Source organism: Oscarella lobularis, chromosome 1, assembly GCF_947507565.1.
Source record: "Oscarella lobularis chromosome 1, ooOscLobu1.1, whole genome shotgun sequence".
Taxonomy (NCBI): Eukaryota; Metazoa; Porifera; class Homoscleromorpha; order Homosclerophorida; family Oscarellidae; genus Oscarella; species Oscarella lobularis.
In genome coordinates, this window is record NC_089175.1 from 1,906,241 (window position 1) to 1,929,412 (window position 23,172).

Consider the following 23,172-nt stretch of genomic DNA (forward strand, 5'->3'; position numbering starts at 1 on the left):
GGCGTTCGCGAGTGCACACGCACGTCTAAGATGGCGGCCAAGTTGGGTGAAGATTCCGACGACTTCGCGTCGATTTCCGATCCAGATCGACTAGACGATGTGTAAGCGATGAGAAGACGCGTGTCTAGAACAAACGAAAGTGCTCTCGTTGCCCCAAAGCGTAAAGAAATGGCGAGAACGGGCGAGAGGAGGAGTCAGTACGGACGAAGGTAGAAAAACCCCAAAGATATCGGCCCGAACGAATCGAATCCTCGCCGAATAGCTCTCCAACGACTCGTATACGACCTATCGCATCACGTCCTATCGGGACGCGTGGAAAAAGACGCCGCAATCGAGTTTCTCGATTCGATGAGTGAAATCGTGCGAGAACGATCGCGTCGCGGCTTATCCGCCGATCGTCTAACGCCCTTCCACGCAGACGAGCGACGACAGAGAAGCGGAAAACGACGAACGCGAAGACGGCGAACAAAGGAGCCCCGCTCGAAGTCGAAACGATCGTCTCGCCGCCGTCTTGGCCGATTTATTTACGATTATCGGTGCGCACGAGAAAAGAGGGAGTCAGACTATTTTTTTTGAGATTTTTTTTTTTTTTGAAGACGTTGAATTATCGGCTGGCGGGAAAGGGGAGGAAGGGGACGAGCGAAAGACGCGATTTTTAGAATGGGCTGCATCGTGCAAAGTGCGCTCGTGAAAATTAAATTAAATTAAATGTAGGAGGTTTTTCTTTTTCTTTAGAGTTTCGTCAGTGAGGACGTGTTGAAAGATCGACTCGAGCCGGACACTCTCGAAGCGCTGGAAGTTCTGAAATCGGCGAAAATGTTCAATCAGCGCTGCATTCGAACAAAAACGAAATTATTGTGAGAATCGGCCTCAGGACACAAATGGGGAGCTTCACCGTTTTTTTCTTATGCAGTTACAAACAGCAGAAGTACAATTTGATGCGAGAAGATAATGAGGGTTACGCCAAACTTCAAACCGAACTGAATCAACAGTTCGATTCCATCCCTATAGCTAGTCTCCTTGACAATATAAAATCTCTGATAGGTGGCGTATATTATTTTCTATTTATTCATTTACTTATTTTTTATAATATCTAGGGCGTTTTAATTTGGATCCAAGTCGCGTTTTGGATGTCGCCTTGGAGTCGTTTGAGTGTCGTCCCGAGAGGAAGGAATTTTATTTCAAATTTCTGAGCCAATACGGATTCAAGGGATCGACTGTTTGCCAAATCATCGGCTTCAAATTTCAACACTATAAAGCAATAATAAAGAAATCCACTTTGCTGATGTTTGAAATATTTTTTTTTATCTTAGGATTCTTTTACTCCCGAGTCTCTGCTTCACGTTGCCGCGTTGCTATTGCATCAGAACGTCATCGATCTCAGCGAACTTTATTCTCATGTAAGAGAGGAGTTCGATGTATTATGCATAAGTGACGTCTTTGTCTTAGTTGAGTCCGAGTGACGAGAGTATTAGAGAAAAGGACGAGAAGCGGATGAAGGAAGCTCAGTTGAAATCAAGCAAAATAGCCAATCCTTCACTAGCCGTAAAAACAAAAAAAGTAATATTTCAATTATATATGCTATTGAAATAAATAAAGGAAAAAGCTGCTGAAGAGGAGGACGAAGAGCAAGGCGTCAATACTTCAGCCCAAGACGTAAGTAATAGCGATCGATTATTTCCAATTTTTTGTAGCATCTGGTTTTGCTTTAGGCGTTTGAGAACAATCAGAAGTTCAGTCTCTGCGAGTCGTTGTTGAAAATCGGAGATTGGCGCGACGCCAGTTTCATTATTCAACGTCTTCCTCCCTATTGCGTCACGATGCAATTGGACGCGGCCAGAGCTCTCGCTCGTCTCATTCACATCAAAATCGAAGCCTTCTACAGAGCGTAATACATCAGACATTAATTAATTAATTAAGAAAAATCTAATTTTTATTTTTTTAAAAGGAATTTTGCGCCAGCTACGAGTCGGGGAATGTCGAAGCGGCTCGAACTGTCTCTCTCTTCGACGTCGTTTTCCGTCTGTTCGTCGTTCGTCGAGTTGCTCGACGGCGTTTTTCCCATGCTCAATTGCTTGGGGCCCTACTTGGCCGTCGATTCGCTTCTCTTTTCGAAAATCGTGCGAATCGGTCGCGCTTTTTTAGTCGAGTACAATCGAACGGCGAACAAGCCGGAGAAATACGTGAGATGAACGAGACTTTGAAGCGTCATTACATTTTTTTGCTCTTTGTTTTCAGAATGACGTTTGGTCTGGAATTTGCGGCGTGGCCGACAGGGCGTTGCTGCCCGCTCTCTCTTTGCTCCATTGCAACTGCGGTTTGGCTGAAGAACTCTGGTCTCTCTTTCGGCACTTGCCATACACAGTCAGGTTCGTAGAAACGATGCAGTGAAACCTCTGGGCTTAGTGGAAGACTATGTTTGACAGTGTCCACTATACTAAGTAGATTGTCTGCCAAGACGTTTCACTAGCTAGCTGTATTAGGATTTGTTATAATAATATTATGCTTGCAGATATCGTCTTTATGGACAGTGGAAGAACGAGACGTACTCGCTATGTCCTCATTTGATCTTGTCCAAGGCTGCGACAATCGGAAGAGCGAAATACGTTATGAAGTAAGTAATCCTTTAGGGTCCTTATCCTTTTTGAGACTGCAGGCAATGAGAGATAGTTAGAACCATACGTTTACTAGTTGCAATGCTACCTTTGTCTACGTAAGGATACCTGTCTCTGTCTTCTAATGTCTAGTGCTGAAAGGCTGTGTATAACGTGACCTTTTTATTTATTTTTATTCATCTTCGTTTTCTAGACGTTTGTCGAAGGAAAACGTGAAGCCTTCTGGGAGGCAGCTTGGCAAGGAAAGTCACAGCAATCCGACGATCATGTTCAACTACGTGAGTCTTCGTTTCGAAACGTCGAATTTTCGCAAATTAGGGGGGTTGGTTGTTGTAGCTTTTAACTCAAATTCAACGATTTGATAATTTTATTGGACCCGTTGTGGATTCGTTGAAGTATCTCACTTCGTTGGCCTATGACGTTTTAGCCTGTAAGATCGATTTCTAATGAGGTCGATTCCTTTCCAAGAGTGACTCCTTTTTAGACTGTCTCATCGAAGCATTGGCCAATCCCGAAAAAGAAAGAATGAAGCACGCAGATACAAACGTTTCTGCTTGGCTGCAAGGTACGGGGAGAAAGGATGTGTTTCTATGTCAATTAATTGGGCTTTTTTTTCAGGTCTTGCTAATTTTGCCGGCTCGGTTTTTCGTAAGTACGCCATAGACTTGACCGGCTTATTTCAGTACGTCGCTAATCAGCTGAAAGCTGGCAAAAGGTGCATTGCGAGATATCATGTACAGGATGCTTTTTGACGCAATCGTTCCTTAGTTTCGATTTGCTGGTGCTGAAAGAAGTCGTACAACGAATGGCTGGAATCGAAATATCCGAAGACGTGACTGTTAATCAATTGGCCGCTCTGTCGGGAGGAGAACTGCTCAAAGCTGAGGTACGCGTCGTTTCGGGTCTCCTACGCGTTGCATGCTCTCGCTATAAAATGACGAAATTAGCCGAATTTGCATCGGCTTGGCCCTGTGGCCTAATGGTAAGGCGCTGGCCTCCGGTTTTGGTAAAGTCCCGTATGGTAGCCAGAGACTGTGGGTTCGAGTCCCATCAGGGTCGATCGGGCTTTTTTTCTTTTATATAGGCGGGCTATTTTGCGCAAGTGCGAAACACGAAGAAATCGTCGCAACGCCTGTGCGAGACCCTCTTTCAAAGCAATCTCGGCGTGCCCCTTTGTCTCCTGATGGGCCAACAGCGCAATAGCATTGTCTTCAACGAAGGCAACGATAAACACTTGAAACTGGTCGGAAAGTTGTACGACGAGGTAGTCCCGATCTCAAAATATTCTCACTAATTGATTATACTGTTATTTCATCAGTGCCAAGACACGCTGGTTCAATTTGGCGGATTCTTGGCCACGAATTTGTCGGCGGAGGACTACGAATCGCGAATGCCTGGAATTCAGGAGTTGTGCAAAAACTTTCACCTGCAACCGGACGTTGCCTTCTTCTTGACTCGACCACGACTAGTGCACGCTATCAAGGTAAATAAAAACGGCTATGGGATTACGTAGTTTATTATTTTTAATCAAGACGAAATTTTTGGAGTTGAGAGGAAGCAGCGGCAAAAGTCAGAAATCGCTCAAACGCGATGCACTGAACCGAGTGAGAAAACCGCTGCATTCATAATTATTGCAATTAATAATTTCCTTTGTAGTGTTACATTCGAGCTATTGAGCACGTGATTCAACCAATAGTAGTCAGTGCAAGAGCTCTGCACACGTCGAAAGTGTGGGATGACATCAAGTAATGTCTTCGCTTTTTTTCGACGGCTAATGAATCGATTATAATAACTGTATTTTTTTAGTCCTCAGCTCTACGTGACCTTCTGGTCCCTTTCGCTTTACGACCTCCGCGTTCCGAATGAACAATACGAAATTGAAGTCGCCAAGCTGCAACGAATCGCTGAAGACGCCGATTTGAATCCTGACTTGGTACGATTGCCAACGTTTCTTACTCTAGAAATTTCTGATAGTCCGGTTTCGTTGTCCAGACGTCCGGCAAGAAGAAACGCGAACGAGAGCGATGCGAAGTGCTAATAAAACGACTTCAAGACGAGCAGCTTTCTCAACAGGATAATCACGATTTAGTGATGGCTAGATTGCAGCAAGAGAAAGAGAATTGGTTCAATAATAGTGAGAAAATAATCGAACAGGTCACCGCCGTTCGTTTTTAATTTTCTCTTTTGCAGAAATTCACAAGAATCGAATGATAACGCATTTATTGCAACTTTGCATTTTTCCACGATGTTGTTTTACAGCTTTGGACGCCATTTACTGTTCCAAGTTTATACACATTCTTCACCAACTCAAAACGCCCAATTTTTCAACACTCCTCTTCTCAGATAGAGTAAAAAAATCGGATATTATTATTATTTTGAAAAGTGACGTATAACGATTTTCAGGTTTTTTCTGACGTCGCTCGTACCGTCGCCTGTTGCACCGAGCACGAAGCGAGTCGCTACGGTAACAAAAATATTTCGTCGCCAACGTTTTATTTTGAGAAAAAAATTTTCTCTAATTAATAGGTCGATTTATTTGTGGCATTCTTGAACTGATAGCGAGGTGGCACGGATCCAAAGAGATGTATGAGCAGGTACTTTTTCTACTGCGTTTAATAAATATATTGCTAACAAAATTTGTCGTCTTTAGGAGTGCGATAGGTTTCCGGGTTTCCTGAAGAAAATCGGAACCGATTCTCACGCCAAATCGACGTCGGACGACGAATATTTAGATTATGAGAGCTTTCGACACATCTGTTTCAAATGGCATTTCAAACTCACCAAGGTATGAATCCTTTGGTGGACGAAAACGCGCGTCTAAACGTGCGTTTTGCATAGTCGTTGGTTTCGTGTTTGGAATCAAAGGAATTCACCCAGATACGAAATTCTCTTCTCATCTTGCAAAAGGTATCTGCGCGATTTTCCGGCGCGTCGACGATTTGTTTAATTTGACGTTCTCCTATTCAGATTGTCGAATTCTACCCCGTTATAATGAGTCTCGGCGACGCGTTGGAGACGCGAATTTTGAGAATTCGCGACGAGGAGAAAGAGGAGAGAAAGGATTTGCACGCTCTTGCTCTCGGGTATTCCGCTCCCCGCGCGCAAGATTTGTGACGGGCGGCGTCCAATCGATTGATTATTTTAGATACATAGGTTTGCTTCGAAATTGCCAGAAACGATACGTTCCCGAAAGTCAGTTTCACATAAAAAGCGAAAGGGAACTAGCAGCAGTAAGAAATCCGAAATTTATTGTTTCCGGCTTGGTACCAATTGGGCGAACGTCTCAGCAAGCGCGACAATCCACGTCCGGATTGAGCGAATCCAAGCAAACAGTGAGAGAGAGAGAGAGATTAGAGTATTGCCAGATGATTGATCTTCTTTTGTGCCCTTAGGACGGAGAAACAGGCGGCTCGTCCAATCAGGGTACAGGAATCCACACTAGAATTATTGCACGGTACGTCCTCTCATCCTTCCTTTCCATTCCATGTTTAATGCAGAGAAGTCAAAGTTGCACAGGTCAGTTTTAATTTTTAATTAATTAATTAATTAATTTTGGTACGATTTTAGTCTCAGAAAGGAAAAGACGCCGTCTTCGTCGCCGAGTTCGACTCCTCGCGTCGTCGTGAGAGAAGAGGCGTCGGCGACGGCGAAATCGATGCAGAGTCCAGGACGCAGTGGCGGTGGACGGGAATTGAGTGCCGGCGACGACAAGAGGCCGTCGTCGCAGTCGCAACAATCGCAGCAGGGCCTTCGACCTAGCGGCGGCAATTCGCGAAAAGACGACGGAGCCGTTTCGCCTGGAAGAAGGGAAAGGGATCGCGGCGAGAGCGCTCGCGGACACGACGCGCCGCCTTCTTTTTCTTCGTCGTCGTCGTCTAGAGACGACAAAGTCGATCACGATTCCGAGTAGGATTGTTTTCCTACTCTCGCTGCGTTTTCTATTAATTAATCTTCTCAGAAGGGACAAGTACAAGAGACGAAGTCGCGATTCGAGTCGAGATTCTTCGAAGGAGACGGCGGCGAGTGGACGATCGTCGAAAGAGTCCGGAAAGAAGTTCGACGACGACTGGAAGAAAGGAGGAAAAGATACGCATTCGCCTTCCGTGCACGCAAAGTTTCACGACCCCGATGACGACGTCAGAGGTGAGAACGGGGAAAGGACTTCGTGTACGTGGCCAATCGACGAAATGTTCTCTGTAGATTCGAAAAGACGGAAAGTGTCTTCAAAGGTGATTTCTTCCTTGAGCGCGATTTTTTTGTTGAGTAGCGATTTTTAGGACGAACCGTCGCCGAGAAACGTTGGTCGCGATCGCGACAGAAGCGACAAGGATAAGGTCTTAAATTTATCGCACACAGTTTCGTCCGTCTCAACTTCACGTTCTCGTCCAAGGGTCACGAAGGAAATGAAAAGGAGCGAGAAAGGGATAAACTTAAGCTCAACGAACGCAAAAGAGCGACCGCTGTGAGGCAACGTGCCCGTGTCTCGCTGCAACGAGTCAATCGTATCTTTTCAGGACAGAGAAAAGGAATCAAATGGAGACGCTAAGCGTCACAAGTCGGAGACGGAATCTCAAGCAGGAACCGGAGGAGCCGCCGGGGGATCGTCGACCGCGAAGGATCAACCAGCAAAGGTAGATTGAATCGAGTTTTCTCCCGAAGTGGACGAACGGTTTTTAGCCGAAGCGTATGATTCGTCTCAATCGAGCTCCGTCGCCAGCCGACAAGAAAGTCAGCGCGAATACAAAAAAAAGGGACCTGTGTTGTAACGCTGTCTTCCCCTCTCCCCTTTCGTTCTCTTAGCCGACTCGGAGTTCGCGTGAGTCGTCTGTTCGCGGGAGCGGGGGAAACTCTGATCCGAAGATTCGCGACGGTCGAAGTGTGATCAGTACGAGAGCGTCGAGAGAACGCGGCGGCGGCGGCGGCGGCGGCGGCGGCGGCGGCGGCGACGATCCAAACAAAAGGCAGTATCCTTTCATTTTCAAAAAAGCCGTTCTTTGTGCACGCGTTTGCCCTTGACTTTATTTTCTCAGCGGTAGTAGCGGCGGCGGTGCCGGACATCAGCATCAGCATCAGAGGGAAAAACATTGAAAAAATTTTTGGCGAGGAAAATCTACGTGTGAGTAATTTCCCTGCTCCTTTTCATGCGATTTTAAACTAACGAGATCAAGTCAAATGAAAGCTTCCTCGTGCCCTTTATTTATCCGCGGACACAAGACAAATGTGAAAACGCGGAAACTATATTTGCAAACGTGCCACCAACAAGAGGGAGGGGGTAAGGTGCTCGCTCGAACCATCCATGCAACGTTTGTTGTATGTATGATTCAAGTCTAACGACATTAGACAAAGTAGAGTTCTACTGCAAATTCAGGTCGAAAAACAGCGTGCGTTTTCTTCTTGTGAGGATTGTCGAGTTCCTGCCTCGTCAATCGCAATCTGAAGAAAGAAAGAAAATGCATTTATCAGTTGCAACAACAACGCCCATGGAGCACATGAACGTACTTCGTTTCCTTGCCTACGAATCCGGTATTAAAATGAAAAAAGAAGAGACAGTGTCCGTACAATTTTCGCAGCTTCACTTTCTGGAGAAACACGTACAGATTAGAGGCGAAATATTGAGGCAGCTCTCACCGTTCTGCAGTGAAATTTGATGGCAACGTCTCCGGAAAACAGAGGACAAACGTCGTCCTTAAAATTAAACAGCGCGAAATCCTCGCCCGAGTTGAAGAACGGTTCCACGCCGGGGGTCGAATTCAAATCAACGTCGAGTAGAAGTCGTCTTTCGGAGTCGAGAACTTGCATTCTCAAATCGGACCCGTCGCCCATGCCAACGCCTAGAAAAAAAGAAAAAGCTCGACATGAGAAACAAAAATTGACGTTCAAGTAATCAATCGACCTTTAATCGCATCTATTTGTATTGATCGAATTCGAAGTGGTATAGGCTCGGGTACGACGCCGCCGTTTTTCAATATGAAGTTGTAGTATTCGACGTAGCGTTGCTGCGGCAAACGCGCGATTCGTACAGTACGAGGCCTACGCGAAAGAACATCGCTCACCTGACTCGGCGTCTCGACTCCTTGGAATTTCGATCCTTCCAAAAAATCCGTGCGTCTTTTGCCAAAATACTCCAAACACTCGTCGGCTCTGTCGAAGAGTCCCGCGCGGAGCAGATAAGCGCACACCATGGTACCACTTCGTCCTGCCAGTAGAACAATATGACACGTTATTATTGAATAATTCTTCGTTTCTTTGGATCTGACCCTTTCCGCCTCGGCAGTGAATGGCAATGACGTTCTTCGGATCGCTTTCCATCCACTTTTGGACGTTCTCACAAAAGCGAACGATTTCTCTATTATGTACAGTAACTACTTTGATTAATTAATAATCGACTCAATAGTTGCACTCGCTTTATAGGAGGAACGGTGTGATCGTCTATCAGAATTCTCTCCACGTTGCCGTGAAAGTGAGATGAATCATAAGCCTTTTCACCTACATTCAACTCTGAATTGATAGGGGAAAAGCGAATGCTACTTGGCGCTACTGCAAAGGTTGTAGACTTTGTAGTGATTGGCGTGCTTTGTGTCGAGCAATCGAACCACTTCCTAAACAAACCAAAGAACCAAGTAAGTCGCAGAAATTTGCTCAATATAAGTAGAAGGACCCTGATTGGATTTCTATAAAACCCCATTTTGCCTGACGACGGAAATGACATGGCAATCACCCTGTCTATAACAATGCAGAACGTATTTACCCATCTTGTTTCATATGAACATTGGCGGATTACCGGTCACGTAGGTTAGATCAAGATCAAACCCGTCCTCACGATAACGACGCTTGTTTTGAGACACCTAGAATAACATTTCCTATCTGCTTTTTTGAACGGATCTGAAAATTCAACCATATGTCTTGAAGCCGCCTGCAGCTGCTTGTGCTCCGTGAAAATTCGAAACCAGAGAACGAAGCGCACGACTCGTGCCAACGTGATGAGTCTGTACACAAGAGAACGCGTCTGAGCAGGAAGCTGTCCGTCTCTCGCATTACTTCACATAGCTGTGACCGTTCAATTCGACGTAAACAATGGTCAGCACAATGGAAACGATGATGATGCACGTGTCGAGTACTTCGTACCACTTTCGAAAGAAGTTTCGTCTTTGGGGAGAAGATGTTCAGGTACGACCAAAATTAGAATATTTAGCTCACCCTCGCGCAAATATTCTGAGAAGAAGCTCGACCCCAAAATAAGTTACGAAAACAATAGAAACTATTTCATAGTCCTAGAACCCATTTTATAGATACTGAAGTTTCAGATTCATTTTATGGATAACCTGGTTGTCGTCACTGTCTGTAGCTAAGCCAATAATAACCACAACGACGTCAGCAATTAACACGAGTATCGTAAGAATTCTATATAAAAGAAGTTAATTAAATTAATTAATTAATCAATTAATTTCATTTTCAGCATTGTTTGCGAATGACCTAAGTGGCAGCGATTCGACGAATTTTCGAACTTTGCGTCTGAATTTTCTATTTGCGGACATGGAGCCGTCAAGTTTTTGAGCATTCAGTGGGGACGAACCGAAGTTTGGTGTCTTCCTGCATCGTCGGAATCGTTTCGTCGTCTGGATCTACATTGACGCTGGAAGCGTTGACGGCGGTCGGCGTCACGAGCGCGTCCTCGAGCTCCTCCCTTCGCATGCGAACAACAACGACTCTTGAAAGTCTTCTGCTAGATCTAGAGCACGCTAAAGTGAATTCGCTCTGCCAGAAACGGAAATTCGCCTCTATATGTCAGCCGCGAAGAGAGCTAAGGACGACGAAAGCGACGTCATGAATGCGGAGCTAAATTCTAAGCTAGAAGAATGGCTTCTGTGGGATAAAGTAAGGAGGTCCGACAAAGGGGCGTGTCATTTGACAAAGTCTCCGCGCTCAGAATGAGACGACTAGCCAAGAAATGCTCGAAATAGCGCAACGAAAAGACACCGGAAAGCTCGAAGAACTTCTTCTGAATAGAATGGCGTTTGGAACGGCCGGTAAACTCGCTTTCTGGACTCGAGAAATCGATTTTGATTCTACTGTACGTTTGCAGGATTACGAGCTCGAATGGGACCCGGGTATTCGCAGATGAACGATTTGACGATCGTCCAAACGACGCAGGTACACAGGTGCGCGGATTTCTCGTGCGTTCGTACGCGCATTTTTCTCCTTTTCAGGGTTTTTGTCGATATCTCGAATCGAAATTTCCGGAATCCGTGCACCGACGCGGCGTTGTTATTGGATACGACGCGAGACACAACAGCAAAAGGTTCCGGACGATTTTGCATAAAAAATCCAATAAATAAATAATCTATTCATTTTAATTAATAGATTTGGGCATTTGGCTGCAGCCGTTTTTCTTAGCCAAGGCATTCGAGTTCAACTATTCTCGGACATTGCAATGACTCCCTACGTCGTATGATATTCTCTTTGCAGGGTCGCTTCACACATTGTAGATGATCCGTTTTTTTTTTCATTTTTCAGCCGTTCAGTGTGACTCATTTCAATGCAGTTGCCGGTATCATGGTCACAGCGTCGCACAATCCTAAGGAAGATAACGGTTACAAGGTAATTTCAAACTCATTTCTGAAATTTTTGACTCCAGTACGATCCTAATCGAAGGTGTATTGGGAAAATGGAGCCCAAATCGTTTCGCCCCACGACAAAGAGATATCGAGTCACATTCTTAGAAACTTGGAACCGTGGCCGTCGTCGTGGGACAGCGAACTCGCCACCAGAAGCGATCTTCGTCTGGATCCACTTGCCGAAATCAATCAAGCATATCCGAGTCGAATAGGACAAAGCATTGCCGTCAAAAAGTATCAATTAACAACGTGTTTACTTGAGAGTTGTTTCTAATTTTGGCGTAGTTTAATTGGCAAAGAGACGAAGTTGAAGTTCGTTTATACTGCAATGCACGGCGTCGGATATCGATTTATTCAAAGGCTTTTTGACGAATTTCATTTGCCCAACGTCATTCCTGTGACGGAGCAGGTGAGTGTAGGTAATGGGGCGTTTTTGATTTGAGCTCTTACTCCAGGTCGATCCCGATCCCGAGTTTCCCACTGTAAAGTTTCCCAATCCTGAGGAGGGAAAGAGCGCGCTCGATTTGGCAATCAAGACGGCCAATGGGCGCAACGCCACAATCATTTTGGCAAATGATCCGGATGCAGATCGGCTGGCATTAGCCGAGAAGCTGCCCAAGTAAACGAACAAACAAGTACACGTTGTCTCGTATACTGACTTGACTCTCTTCGCAGCAATCAGTGGAAAGTCTTTAATGGCAACGAAATTGGATCCTTGCTTAGCTACTGGGCTTTATACAATTACAAGCAATCGAATCCAGAAGGCTTTGAAAGTAAATGAAACGAAATTTTTTTTTGAGATTAACGTATATTTGTTCTGTTTGCTCTTTAGGTGAAAACGTCTACATGCTCGCTAGCACGGTGTCGTCCAAATTCATTGGATCCATGGCCAGCGTGGAGGGATTTCAATTCGAAGAGACTCTGACGGGTTTCAAGTGGATGGGAAATCGGACAAAGGAACTGGAAGAGAACGGAAAAACGGTTCTGTTTGCTTACGAAGAAGCCATCGGTGAGACAAGGAAAGTCGAGTTTAATTAGACCGTTAGTGCTCACACTTGACTCAGGATTTATGTACGGAACGAGCGTATTGGACAAGGACGGCGTGAGCGCGGCAGCTGCACTCGCTCAATTCGCTATTCATCTCGAAATGGAAGGAAAAACGCTTTCAAGTAAACTCAACGAGCTATATGAAAAGTAATTAATTATATGAGAGAGTCGACTGATGAGCGTATGAACAGATAATGAATTTTTTTCTTATTTGTAGATACGGATACCACGTGAGTCAAAATTCGTATTTCATATGTCATTCCAAGCCAACGATTCAACGCATTTTTGATCGACTTCGAAAAGACGACAAGGTACAGTAGTAGATTCAAGTCATTTTTCTGAGCACTATTTATTTTCTTCGTAGTATCCAAGATCTCTTGGCCAATATCGGATTCTTCACGTTCGCGATCTCACGACAGGCTACGACGACTCCAAGCCGGACAATAAGGCGATTTTGCCCACTTCGAAGTCAAGTCAAATGATAACGTTTACGTTCGAAAACGGGTGCGTGGCAACGCTGCGAACGAGCGGCACAGAACCGAAGATAAAGTACTATACCGAATTAAAGAACAAGCCCGGCGAAAAGTCAGTAAACATGTGATTAATTGGTATTGGTATTTGAACGTATCGTTTTTTCACAAAGGGTCAATAGAGATGATTTAATAGCTTTGCTCGACGATATGGTCAAGAGTTTGGTTGCCGAATTTCTTCAGCCAGAAGTGAACGGGCTTATAGCAAGATCAGACTAATACGTTCGATGAAACCGATGCAAGTACAGGCACATATTTAGAATATTTTTAGATTGCTAAGAAATGCATGCAACTGCGACGCGAACAAGTCGCTGTTAATCGGTTCTCCGTACTCGCAAGCGGGATTCCGGATCACACATTCAACATAAATCTAAGCCGAAAATTAATTAATTAATTAATTAATTAATTAATGATTTAATGATGCACCTTGCTGTGAAGCTCCCGAAGAATTTCTTTCACGTCGCCGACGTTTAGATCGGTGTTGAGCACGAATTTCAAGCCCGTCGGTGTCTCGTAGAAGTTGAGTTTGTACGTGCTCGTTCGATACGAAATGAATTTATCTTTACTGCACAAAAAAGGGGTAAGTGCGAAGGAAGGGATGAAGGGAGGGGTCTCGAACTTACGCATCTACTGGAGACATTCGAGTTACGAAGGATTTGAGCGAGTGAAGCATGCCGTACACAAGTTTCATTTCCTTTCAGGAGGAGGGGGATAGTTTTGGTCTTGCTCTCTAGGCCAATGTTTCCTCACCTCTTCTTCTGACATTTGGGTCTTTCTCGTTCTCTTCCATTCTTTGTAGAACAAGCAGGTGCCACTACCGTCGAAAATGTAGAGATTGTAGATCGTCATTTTACGGCTTAGCGTGCGGTAGACATACCAAAACAAAAGAAAAAGCAGCACGATGGCGAACCCAAACCAGCCTCTGGGAATCGGAGGAGGCCTAAGACTAGGAACGGGTCTTGGCACGTCACAACTATCGCAACTAGCGGCCCAATCGGCCGCATCGACGGGCCAACAGACACTTCAACTCGGCAGGGGACTTGGAACGCAACTCGGAACGACCGTAACAGGATCCACACTAGGTGGTAAGTTCTACCATATCGATAAAACCAAGCAGAGAACGATTTCTTAGCCCAGACGAGCTCTCTAAGCGCATCTGGAGGCTTGACCCTAGGCGGCGGCGTAGCCGGACTTCAGTCGTTGTCCTCGACGTCTCAGCCGCTGGGAATCGGGCTCGGAGGCCAAAAAACGTCGACGTCAGGTCTCACGCTGGGATTAGGAGGTCAGCAGACCGCCGGAGGGTTGACTCTCGGCGCTACCAAACCGACGATTGGAGGCGGATTGAATCTCGGGATGGGAACGACGTCTCTGACTGCCACCAGCACCGGTATCGGTGGTGGTCTTTCTCTTGGACAACAACAACCTAAGACGACGATGACGACAGGGGGATTGTCTCTTCAAGCGCCTGCATCGTCTTCGTCTTTATCATCATCTGGACTTGGACTCTCTCTATCAGCCGGCTCAAAGGGACTGTCTCTTGGCGGCGGCGGCGCAGGTGGCTTGAGCCTTGGCTCATCGACGATGACGGCGACAACGGCTACGAGTGGTAGCACGGGTCTTGGTCTCGGCCTCGGTCTTGGGACGACGTCGACCGCGGGGAGCAGTGCGGCCGGTGGCCTTGGATTAGGCTTGACTGGTGCAGCTGGTGGAAGCTTGCTCTCCAATTCTTCTTCTTTATCTTCAGCTGCTGCGTCAGCGGGGGGCACTATTGGGAGAGGTCTGGGAGGCGTCGATCCTCAACCGAGTAAAGGTTATGGGGGGAAATCTGTTTGTTTTTTGTATTTGAGCGTTGGTTCGAAGGATTTCCTTTTTAGATAGTGGAGGCAGTGTTGGAAAAGCGACGAATCAGCAACTGCCCGATCCTGTGCAAACGATTTATGAAAATTTCACGTAAGCGATTCCACAGCTTCTCTAATCTGTTCTTTTGATAAACTATTTTTTTTTGTGTTAGGAAATTTATAAAAGAGCAAAAAGGAATCCGAGAAGAGATAAGTCACGCTTCGGATCGCGGACTGAAGAAAGTCAACGAAGATGCGAAGACAATGAGCCAGGTTAGAGAGAAAACTTTACCTCTGCATTTTCTTTTTGATTTCAGGGCTACTTTAGGCTTTGTCTCACTTGGTCCACATGGTCAAAGCAGACTCGTACGCAGTGAGAGACTTGCGAGGAGAAACTGTCAAGGTTATATTTCTCCAGCGTAATTATATGATTTATTTTTCAAACAATTCGAATCTACTAAGGAATTAAAACATGTTGAGATCGCGCAGAGGACGAGAGACACGCCTCCCGGTCTTCAACACGAGAATTTCGCTCCGCACGAGTAAGTAATTAGTTTAGTGAGGCACCTGATCAATTTTTTAGTGGTGTCTAAATTTGTCTGCTGCAAGGTATTTCGTTGGTTTGGTTCACTTGTACGAACGCCAGATGCAAGTTTATCGTCAGCAAATTGAAGAAATGGAAAATCATATGGCGTCCCTGGCAAACGATCCGTCTATTACACCGCAAAGTGCGAAAAACATATTACGAAATTTTGCGAATAAAAATGTCATCACCTTTTTTACGTCTCCGGTGTTTGTGTAGTTTTGGGCGAAATATTGCGCAAGCAACATGAATCTTTTGTCGGATTGGCCGCTCAGATACAAGCGATACACGAAGCCGTTCGAGTCGGTTTTCTTGTCACGAAAACGCTACGTGATTTGTTGTTATATGTATTGTTTTTTCTTTGCTTTCTAGTTACAAAAGGAGCAGTATCTGAATTACAGGCGAGTTTTCCACAAAGACACGAAAGACGTTTTCGCCACGCGTCGCAGAGCGAAAAGCGGTAGATGGATCGAAATAATTAATTAAGAAAATTCCTCCTGAGACGATGTTTTCACAGACGCCTCCAAAAAAGTCTTAGCCGGCCCATCTCCGTTTGGAGGAATGGCTGGCACGGCCGCTCTCGCGGTCGCAAATCAGCAGACTTCTTCGACGCAGCAGCGTTCAACATTAGGACTCGGACTCGCAGGTTAGACTGTAGGCGACCCTTCGCGAGCGGGAATCTACAAGGGTTCCTTAGGTGGAGGTGGTACCACGAGCGGACTCGCTATGGGTAGGGGAATGGGCCTAACTGGACTTGGGTCTACTGATTTGGGCGTCGGAGGCCTAGCTTTAGGTGAACAGCAGCAGGCTAAGCAGTTTCAGTTGCAGCCCGCGCCACAAAGGCGAAAGCAACCCACTGCTAAGAGATAGTAGAGATTCGCTGGCTTGCGATAGCACGAGACTAGGTGCGATTCTTTTTGCCGTGTGACGCATTTAACGTGTGAATGGATTAAACACGCGCGCACTGCGGCCCGTTCATTTGACCGCTAGCCTACGGGGAGAGAACAGCGCACAAACGGAGGGGGAGATATTAGCAGAGTATGCTGGCTCTTCTCTTCTTCTTCGCCGTCGCGACGGCACACATGCACAAACCGCGATGCCCAAGAGGTTAGTTAGATGTGTACGAATGGGAGAAAAACAGATGAACGACTTTCGTCTTGTCTTCAAGGTCAGTTCGACAACGACGGCGTGTGCGCACCGTGCAACGCTGCGTGCAAAGGCGGCGGTTGCTCAGGTAGGCCAACTAGTAGTAATACCATGGATAGTGGTATCTCGCACCTCTTACTACACACGTGCCTCTTTTGCATTTTTTACTAATAATTCTCGCCATTCGAAGTAGAATAGAACGATTTCAGTTGCCCGCGATCCGATTTGTTAGTGGACGATCCCCAAGTTTCGCCTTAGTCAGACAATGAGGAAGAGAGAACTGCTTCCGTCTGATGTAATGCACTTTTCTCTCACGACAACAGGACCTGGACCGGACCAATGTCTCTTCATCTGCCCCGTGTTCCGCGAGGTGGGAAAAGTGATTGGCGAATTTCTCGTGAATGCACGCGTCGCCGTTTTAGAGTCCCGAGCCGCTTTTGTTGTTTCCATCTGGACTCAAGATTCGCGACGACGATCACAATCAAGTGTACAAGATGGAGGTCGGGTAGACACCGTTTCCAATTGCAAGGTTTTCAAACTGAATTTTCTTGTCGTAGTCTGCCGAATTTATCGTCGAGGATCTCGAAGAATACGGAGATGCCGAGTACGTCACTCTTGAGGCGGACGTGAACGGAACCAATATCAATCAACGTTATTATCGCACTGAAGGAAGTAAGCGAACTCATACAGGCTAGCACGTGTCCCATATGTACAACGATTGACAGAACTTGTTCTGACGGGATCTGATTATGTATCAGCGTACGAAAAGGCAAATCTCTTGTTCGATGGATAATTTCTATAGTCGCGTTCTTTCTTTAGGTCTTCAAGACCATTTCCTTTCTCAATACCGCTCCTACTCCACCGAATGCAAATCGCTTGTACAGGGGGAAATCGCACTCTTTGCTTCTCTTTTTATAATCGTCTCCGTCTCTATATCGCAGTGTGGCGTTCAGCGTCTTTGACGGCGATTTGTGGAGTCGCGAGTACGCCGTCGAAGTGAAGACGAGACTCGTCAACAATCACGCGCCCGTTGTACGAGTCACGGCTAATGCCCGGGTAACATTGCTATCGATTCTTTTTTTCTCAAACGCCAAACAGCTTGTTCTTGTTCTCCATAGAAATACGTCGAACACCATCGTCCGCTCCGCATCTTCGATTCAGTTGACATCACCGACGCCGATCATCCGAACATGTTCCTCATGGAAGAGGCGATGGTAAATTAATTGCAATTCCAAAGGGGAAAATTATTTTGCCTTTTTTAGATTTGGGTCGACGGAAATTTTAGCGATCCGTGCTTTGGCCAGCAATTCATTTCCGTTGAGCTCGGCGCCAATCGACAGGTTCAAGTCGTTTCAGGCATTCCAGCGCAAATGATTCATCTGAGAGGAAATGCGTCGATTAACGCGTATGCGAAAATCCTTCGGACGGCACTCTTTCGTACGATGGGAGCCGAAGGGGAACCGCCGAGAGGATCGGCGACAATTCGAGTGCGAGTTTTCGATGGAAAATTCGCGGGCGAAGCGAGTGTCACGTTGTCTATGGAAACAGTCAACGACAGTCCGCCTCGAGTGCGTGATGATTTCGACTGTAATTTCAATACTTTTTTTGAACGTTTGAAATAGATCGAAGGAGTGCCGCCGAGTGAGGAACCCGTATTTATTCCCGACGAAGGAAAAGTGAAAGTTGCGGAAATGGTTGTTCTGGACGATTGCGATGACATCAAGTTAGTTGGAGAAAAAATATTATTAAGTAAAAACGTTTTCTTCGTCCCACAGCGTCCACATGTGGACTCGAGTCGATGCGGAGATTCTGACGCAAACGTCGGATTCTATGGACGAATTTCTGGTGAGCGAGTTAACGTACGATTGATTGATTGATTGATCGTTCATCGTTGCATCGTTTCTGCGCAGGAGGTTAACACCGGCTCCGTTGCTTCGATCTCTGTGAGCGCGGACTCGTCTCAACGACATCTCATTCTGGTGCCGAGCGGAGAAGGATCTTCCGCTCCGGTCAAGGACTTCGAAAGAGTTCTACGCACGTTGGAGTACGAAAATCGAAACGAATTCATTAGCTGTCCGGCGAGACGAGCTATCCGACTGAGCGCCTGGGATGGAATGTGAGCATCGATCGTATCATTCGCATCAATTTTATAATAAATGCACTTGGCCATCTCTCGAAGTTTCACGGCGAGGAAGGAGACCACCGTTTATATTCAGCGCAAAGACCAATTCAAACCGGTGCTTTCGGTCGTTCCGACGGGGCACGCGTTCGACGAAGACGGCGTCGCCGTTCGACTTATATCGCGCGCTGAAATGACGGACCGGGATCTGGCGTGCGGCGCCCTGTTGGTCGTTGTGGAAGCCGAAATAAAAGTGACTGCACCTGATGGAGCAAATGAGATGATAGAGTTCACTTTGGTAAGCTCAAAGGAAACCCGAAAAAATTATATATTTTTTTGTTTACAGGGTGAGACTAACGTGACGGTAGCTGGTCGAACTGATAACGCCGATGGGACGTTTACAGTTAGGCTGTCGGGCCGTGCAGACGCTCGTTCTTACGCTGTACGTGTGGACAAATTGGCCCCGCTCATGCAAAATGACGACTTTTTTCTTTTGTAGACTGTTCTTGAGTCAATTATGTACAGAAATCTTGCCGACGAACCGGATTTGGGAAAACGCACTGTCTGGGTAATACATCGCATTATTTCTCACTCTTCGCTTTTTACACAATCGATTCTCCAGATCACTATTATCGACGAAGAATTTCGCGGTCTTGCGCCCGTATCGCTAGACGTCGAAATCGTCAGTCGAAACGACAAACCGGCGACGCTGGAATATTCTCAAAATTCTTTCACGTTCACCGAAAACGGCGAACCCGTCTCATTTCAAGGCGTCCGACTGACCGACGCCGACTCGGACCCAGACGATCGAACGGCGAACGTGATCGAAGTGTGGGTTTCCGATCCGCCGAACGGACCCCTCGACGAGGTTTCCGCAAGCGCCGTCATCGTTTCGAAAGAAAAAAAACCCGTCCTTTAGAATATTCTCGTTAATGCGTCGATGGCTTCAGAGGGAATTTCGATCGAACGAATCGCCTCGTCTCGAGTGAAAATTCGCGGCGGCGACGACAGCGATTCTTTGTGGAAATTCAATCAAGTCCTACAGACGCTCTCCTACGTCAATGCGAATCCCGAACCGATACCAGGTCGACGCACAATCGTTTTCAAGGTACCATTAGTGCTGATAATTAATTGATTATTGATTTCTTTTCTAGGTTTCTAGCAACGCTTTGCCTCCGGCCAACGAGATGGAAGCCGATTTTTTCGTTGACGTCGTCGGAGTTAATGACAGTCCGACATCGCTCAAAGTTTCGACGGTCGACTACACCGAAGGATCGTCGCCTATTCCTTTGGTTCCCGGCGCTGTGGCAGTCGACAACGACTTGCAGCCGGTCGAGGTTCCTGTATCGAGATTGGAAGTCGTCATTATGGGAAACGAAACAGGTAAAAAGATTATTTTAGCCTATATAGTCGACGTCAATTTTCGCAATGTTCGTTTTTTTTTAGGTGCCGTTCTCGGCTGTCCCGGTTGCGGAGCGAGCGGCGACGTCACCGTGAACGTCGCTCGAAACGCGATCACGGCGACGTGCGATTCGTGCGACTCGTCGGCGATCGTCGCCGTGGCGAGAGAAGTGACGTTCGTCATCGAGCGTTCGGAGCCGCCTCGACTCGCCGCTCAAGTTCGCGTCGAGTTCAAGATCACGGATCGGGACGGTCTCGAGGGCACGACCTACGCGACGGTGCGCGTCATTCGCGTATGCAATCCAGGCCGATTCGTTTTGAACGCGAACGACGCGTCGACGACGGCGGTCGTTCAATTCGACGAGAAACGTCCGACGGAGTGGGTGCCTCTCGTCGCCGGTCCGGTCGCGATCGAAAATGACGACAGCGAAATGATCGTCGAAGTGGAAATATCGATTTCGGAAAATTTCGATCGCGGTCACGACGAATTGGACGTCGGGAATGCGAACGCGAATTTCGAACTAAATTCCACGTCGACGGGACTGCGCGTCGTCGGCATGCAAACGCTCGTCGACGCGGCGAAATTCGTCGAGACGATTCGCTTTCGGAATGCGTACGAATGTCGCGTCGTCGCGTCGCGAACGATCACGATTCGTCTTTTCGACGATTGCGGCGCGTGGACGAACTACGGCGTCGTGACCGTCGTCATTGTGCCGAGCAACGATCCTCCCATCGTCTATCCCCAGTCGGGATCGCGACAGCCGCTTTGGCAGGAGTACGCGATCGAAGGCTTTGCCAACGCCGATCCGTCGCCTTTGCACGTCTTTCCTCGCTTTGACGTGCGCGAGTGCGACGGGCCCATGCAAGGCTATCTGTCCAAAGTTGACGTGGCTCTCACGAATGCGCCCGATGTGCCTCGCGAGAGTCTTTCCGTCAACGAGACGCTCTTGAATGCGGCGGGATTGCGCATGAGCGTCGTCCAAGTCGACGACGACAGCGTTCGCTACGACATACGTCATTCGAGCGGCAGCGCAGTGCCAGCGAACGTCTTCGTCTCTTTGATTCGCAGTCTCGTCTATGTGAACAGCGCCACGCGACCGTACGAGGTGACGCGAAGGATTGTCGTGGCGGTGAGCGACGTCGGCGGGGCCGCTGGCGAAGGCGCGGCGAATGTCCGTTACAGTCGCGATCCGATCGGACCGACGCTCACTTGGAACGAAATGTACGTTTGGAGGAAAATTCGTTTATGTTTCTCTGAATTTTTTTCTCTCTCGTTTTTCTCACAGGATGCCGTTGACGTGGATGTCTACATCTCTGTATCTGTTGAATCGTGACGACTTCAGTCTTGTTTCCGGCGATGTTCCATTCATGCACAAGGCCCTAATAAACATCACGAATCCGATTCAACGCTCTCCTTCGGACAATTTCAAAGACATCGTCTATATTGACGATGCCGACGCGAGTTTCGTGGAATCGCTCGGCATTCGAATGTCGCCCAATGTGAGAGGCGCCGAACTCGTCTTAGAATACGACGGTCCCGTCTCGAACGTCGACGCTTCTCAATTCGCCGAAATTCTACGCAAGGTCAAATTCGACTCGTTTGATCCGCAGAAAAACTGCGATCGTCGAATCTCGGTCGAAGTCTGGGATTCGCCCTTGAAGCGACCGAGCAACGCGATAACGGTGCGAGTAATCGTCGGAAGAGGTCGCGAACCGCGCTGGTGTCGCCCTGAAGAACCGACTACGGAAGAGCCGACTACCGAAGAGCCGACTACTGAAGAGCCGACTACCGAAGAACCGACTACTGAAGAACCGACTACTGAAGAACCGACTGAAGGACTTGTTAGCTGTGGTTCCAGTTCCTTTGTCGTTCGGGCGCAGTCTGATATCGATTGGTTGGAAAACCTCGCGTGCGATGTTATTAATGGCGATTTGACAATTAGCTGCAATCGAAGGCGTTCTAATTGCTTCGAGAATTTCGTTCTCAGCGGTCTGTCGCAGATAAAAGTGAGACGCTGGTTGTTTTACGTTTTTACAACATTAAGATTTGTTTTTTTAGGTTGTTACTGGAGCGCTGAAAATTTTGGACAATCGCATGAGCGACTTGTCTGGTCTCGAGAACGTGCGGAGTTTCGCTTCTCTTGAAATAAGGGACAATACGGAATTGATCACGACAGAGCATCTGAGGAAAAACACGCACGCGATGTTTCGACTCGACTTGGAGAACATTCGGGTGTCGAATAATCAGAGACTAACTGATTTACACGGACTGAAGGGGATCCAGTCGGTTGCAGGTACGATGCGTGGGGGGACTGCTTTTTATGTTGCCCTAATTACGTCTCTCTCTCTCTCTCTGTGTGTCTGCCAGGTTACGTTAGAATTGAATCCATGTCAAGGCGTCAAGAACTGAACATTGATGGGCTCGCAAACTTGGCCTCTGTCGGCGGTCTACTCTTCTTTAACAACTTGGCTTTGAGTTCGATGGCTTCGCTTTCTCAATTGACGACCGTTGGAGGGCCTCTCAGTATCACAAACGTTTTCTCTTTGTCTACTCTGGATGGACTTGATGGAGTCACCAGTGTGGGTGCAATCAATATCAGAAATACGGTCTCTATTAACTAAATAGAATTCCTTGCCTTTTCGTTTGAATTTCTTTCTAGGATCTCCTTACGTTTGGCAACGGTCTCGGTTCTCTTGAAACGGTCACGGGAGAATATCGCTACTCCGGCTACTCGGTTGTCATTTACGGAAATAAGAAGCTGACGGACACGTCTGATTTCCCATCGGATGACATCTCGGTAGACGGAGGAATTCTCGTCAGAAACAATGGCAATTTGTGTGGCTCGGAGAATGCGCTTTCCACTTCATTCTGGGGAGAGGTAAGTAATTTTTTTCGCAGCCATGGCATTCACTAGCTGAGAACGTTTTAGACCGGGGCTGGAAAGATTCGCATCCGATCCAACGGCAAGTGTCGTCGCCGTTGACGACTGCTAGTCGTGGAGAAAAAAAGTCACGGTTCATCTCCGATAACTTCGTTCATCTGATTGTGCATCTTTGTCTGTTCTTCTTTTGATTGTGATTGTAGTTGTTTCACTGGACGTTTTCTGTCGACGAGTCGCACTTGAACACTAAAGGATTCGAAAACGTTTGCTGTAGGTGAGCTCCTTCTTATTTCCGCGTCCAGCTTTTCGCTCTCCTAATTACGTTAGTCGTTGAGGAACCAACCCTCTACATGTAGCCATAGGCACGGGTAATGCATCGAATCCATACCCAGCGAC

At 47.0% G+C, this 23,172-nt stretch overlaps 5 protein-coding genes and 1 non-coding gene across 9 annotated transcripts; 5 read left to right on the forward strand and 1 right to left on the reverse strand.

Moving 5' to 3' along the window:
• The first annotated feature begins 8 nt into the window (after positions 1-8).
• On the forward strand, positions 9-8,601 carry LOC136193572 (THO complex subunit 2-like). Of its 3 annotated transcripts, none has more exons than XR_010671385.1 (46): positions 9-101; positions 160-209; positions 263-360; positions 419-536; positions 597-679; positions 736-857; positions 914-1,044; positions 1,098-1,258; positions 1,314-1,400; positions 1,450-1,545; positions 1,600-1,656; positions 1,713-1,888; positions 1,949-2,183; positions 2,239-2,369; positions 2,513-2,614; positions 2,809-2,893; positions 2,952-3,045; positions 3,100-3,180; positions 3,234-3,330; positions 3,384-3,501; positions 3,700-3,879; positions 3,934-4,098; positions 4,148-4,219; positions 4,272-4,360; positions 4,422-4,548; positions 4,608-4,749; positions 4,806-4,963; positions 5,019-5,079; positions 5,142-5,209; positions 5,266-5,400; positions 5,454-5,522; positions 5,583-5,698; positions 5,761-5,845; positions 5,903-5,947; positions 6,008-6,038; positions 6,113-6,131; positions 6,183-6,521; positions 6,574-6,758; positions 6,816-6,844; positions 6,893-6,949; positions 7,006-7,077; positions 7,130-7,246; positions 7,293-7,343; positions 7,416-7,579; positions 7,646-8,495; positions 8,546-8,601. XR_010671385.1 is itself a non-coding variant. In XM_065982488.1 (45 exons), the coding sequence occupies exons 1-45, from the start codon at positions 31-33 to the stop codon at positions 7,701-7,703; spliced, it is 4,827 nt and encodes a 1,608-aa protein (XP_065838560.1). In that variant the 5' UTR covers positions 9-30; the 3' UTR covers positions 7,704-8,601. The 3 variants fall into 3 exon arrangements, 1 of the variants encoding a protein (XP_065838560.1); XR_010671386.1 differs by having other exon boundaries at positions 7,646-7,887; positions 7,984-8,601; XM_065982488.1 differs by having other exon boundaries at positions 7,646-8,601.
• Trnar-ccg (transfer RNA arginine (anticodon CCG)) lies at positions 3,581-3,674 on the forward strand. The gene is made up of 2 exons: positions 3,581-3,616; positions 3,639-3,674. It is a non-coding gene; the product is annotated as a tRNA-Arg (tRNA).
• LOC136193608 (phosphatidylinositol 3,4,5-trisphosphate 3-phosphatase TPTE2-like) lies at positions 7,799-10,330 on the reverse strand. Of its 2 annotated transcripts, XM_065982534.1 has the most exons (16): positions 10,189-10,330; positions 10,089-10,136; positions 9,938-10,016; positions 9,813-9,886; positions 9,654-9,761; positions 9,511-9,601; positions 9,397-9,460; positions 9,274-9,338; positions 9,154-9,214; positions 9,020-9,101; positions 8,873-8,961; positions 8,669-8,811; positions 8,509-8,611; positions 8,244-8,446; positions 8,115-8,194; positions 7,799-8,048 (listed from the first exon to the last, which is right to left on the reverse strand). In XM_065982534.1, exons 1-16 carry the CDS (start codon positions 10,305-10,307, stop codon positions 7,952-7,954), a joined length of 1,506 nt encoding a protein of 501 aa, XP_065838606.1. In that variant the 5' UTR covers positions 10,308-10,330; the 3' UTR covers positions 7,799-7,951. The 2 variants fall into 2 exon arrangements, with proteins under 2 accessions (XP_065838606.1, XP_065838598.1); XM_065982526.1 differs by having other exon boundaries at positions 8,509-8,811.
• Positions 8,739-13,241, forward strand: LOC136193588 (phosphopentomutase-like). Its single transcript, XM_065982505.1, has 18 exons — positions 8,739-8,968; positions 9,027-9,075; positions 9,126-10,007; positions 10,072-10,490; positions 10,543-10,642; positions 10,699-10,766; positions 10,823-10,914; positions 10,977-11,061; positions 11,130-11,213; positions 11,268-11,464; positions 11,516-11,639; positions 11,686-11,849; positions 11,906-12,003; positions 12,063-12,239; positions 12,295-12,424; positions 12,495-12,588; positions 12,642-12,862; positions 12,921-13,241. The coding sequence occupies exons 4-18, from the start codon at positions 10,398-10,400 to the stop codon at positions 13,024-13,026; spliced, it is 1,833 nt and encodes a 610-aa protein (XP_065838577.1). The 5' UTR covers positions 8,739-8,968; positions 9,027-9,075; positions 9,126-10,007; positions 10,072-10,397; the 3' UTR covers positions 13,027-13,241.
• Positions 13,242-13,663: 422 nt separating this feature from the next.
• On the forward strand, positions 13,664-16,113 carry LOC136193599 (nucleoporin p58/p45-like). The gene is made up of 11 exons (XM_065982518.1): positions 13,664-13,892; positions 13,940-14,617; positions 14,682-14,757; positions 14,819-14,918; positions 14,974-15,048; positions 15,108-15,187; positions 15,255-15,373; positions 15,448-15,530; positions 15,601-15,688; positions 15,746-15,874; positions 15,926-16,113. Exons 1-11 carry the CDS (start codon positions 13,709-13,711, stop codon positions 16,096-16,098), a joined length of 1,785 nt encoding a protein of 594 aa, XP_065838590.1. The 5' UTR covers positions 13,664-13,708; the 3' UTR covers positions 16,099-16,113.
• A 99-nt stretch (positions 16,114-16,212) lies between these two features.
• LOC136193560 (uncharacterized) lies at positions 16,213-23,042 on the forward strand. Its single transcript, XM_065982478.1, has 25 exons — positions 16,213-16,335; positions 16,397-16,462; positions 16,698-16,744; positions 16,797-16,874; positions 16,932-17,046; positions 17,100-17,143; positions 17,194-17,252; positions 17,316-17,430; positions 17,493-17,588; positions 17,637-17,942; positions 17,997-18,097; positions 18,150-18,219; positions 18,285-18,490; positions 18,554-18,791; positions 18,840-18,935; positions 18,993-19,061; positions 19,116-19,361; positions 19,413-19,601; positions 19,648-19,876; positions 19,940-21,116; positions 21,181-21,901; positions 21,954-22,188; positions 22,263-22,501; positions 22,555-22,773; positions 22,825-23,042. The coding sequence occupies exons 1-25, from the start codon at positions 16,269-16,271 to the stop codon at positions 22,876-22,878; spliced, it is 5,082 nt and encodes a 1,693-aa protein (XP_065838550.1). The 5' UTR covers positions 16,213-16,268; the 3' UTR covers positions 22,879-23,042.
• Positions 23,043-23,172: the final 130 nt, after the last annotated feature.

Coding starts and splice junctions, on each gene's coding strand:
- LOC136193572 (XM_065982488.1), top strand. CDS start 31: ATGGCGGCCAAGTTGGGTGAAGATTCCGACGACTTCGCGTCGATTTCC. Junction 5,080..5,141: donor GCACGAAGCGAGTCGCTACG/GTAACAAAAATA, acceptor TCTAATTAATAG/GTCGATTTATTTGTGGCATT. Junction 7,344..7,415: donor CGTCGCCAGCCGACAAGAAA/GTCAGCGCGAAT, acceptor TCGTTCTCTTAG/CCGACTCGGAGTTCGCGTGA.
- LOC136193608 (XM_065982526.1), bottom strand. CDS start 10,307: ATGCGAAGGGAGGAGCTCGAGGACGCGCTCGTGACGCCGACCGCCGTC. Junction 10,017..10,088: donor GTCGAATCGCTGCCACTTAG/GTCATTCGCAAA, acceptor TCTTTTATATAG/AATTCTTACGATACTCGTGT. Junction 8,195..8,243: donor TCAAATTTCACTGCAGAACG/GTGAGAGCTGCC, acceptor GTGTTTCTCCAG/AAAGTGAAGCTGCGAAAATT.
- LOC136193588 (XM_065982505.1), top strand. CDS start 10,398: ATGTCAGCCGCGAAGAGAGCTAAGGACGACGAAAGCGACGTCATGAAT. Junction 10,915..10,976: donor GCGAGACACAACAGCAAAAG/GTTCCGGACGAT, acceptor TTTAATTAATAG/ATTTGGGCATTTGGCTGCAG. Junction 11,640..11,685: donor TCATTCCTGTGACGGAGCAG/GTGAGTGTAGGT, acceptor CTCTTACTCCAG/GTCGATCCCGATCCCGAGTT.
- LOC136193599 (XM_065982518.1), top strand. CDS start 13,709: ATGGCGAACCCAAACCAGCCTCTGGGAATCGGAGGAGGCCTAAGACTA. Junction 15,531..15,600: donor CGATACACGAAGCCGTTCGA/GTCGGTTTTCTT, acceptor TTTGCTTTCTAG/TTACAAAAGGAGCAGTATCT. Junction 15,689..15,745: donor GCGTCGCAGAGCGAAAAGCG/GTAGATGGATCG, acceptor ATGTTTTCACAG/ACGCCTCCAAAAAAGTCTTA.
- LOC136193560 (XM_065982478.1), top strand. CDS start 16,269: ATGCTGGCTCTTCTCTTCTTCTTCGCCGTCGCGACGGCACACATGCAC. Junction 17,589..17,636: donor TCCTCATGGAAGAGGCGATG/GTAAATTAATTG, acceptor TGCCTTTTTTAG/ATTTGGGTCGACGGAAATTT. Junction 18,491..18,553: donor CTGAGCGCCTGGGATGGAAT/GTGAGCATCGAT, acceptor CATCTCTCGAAG/TTTCACGGCGAGGAAGGAGA.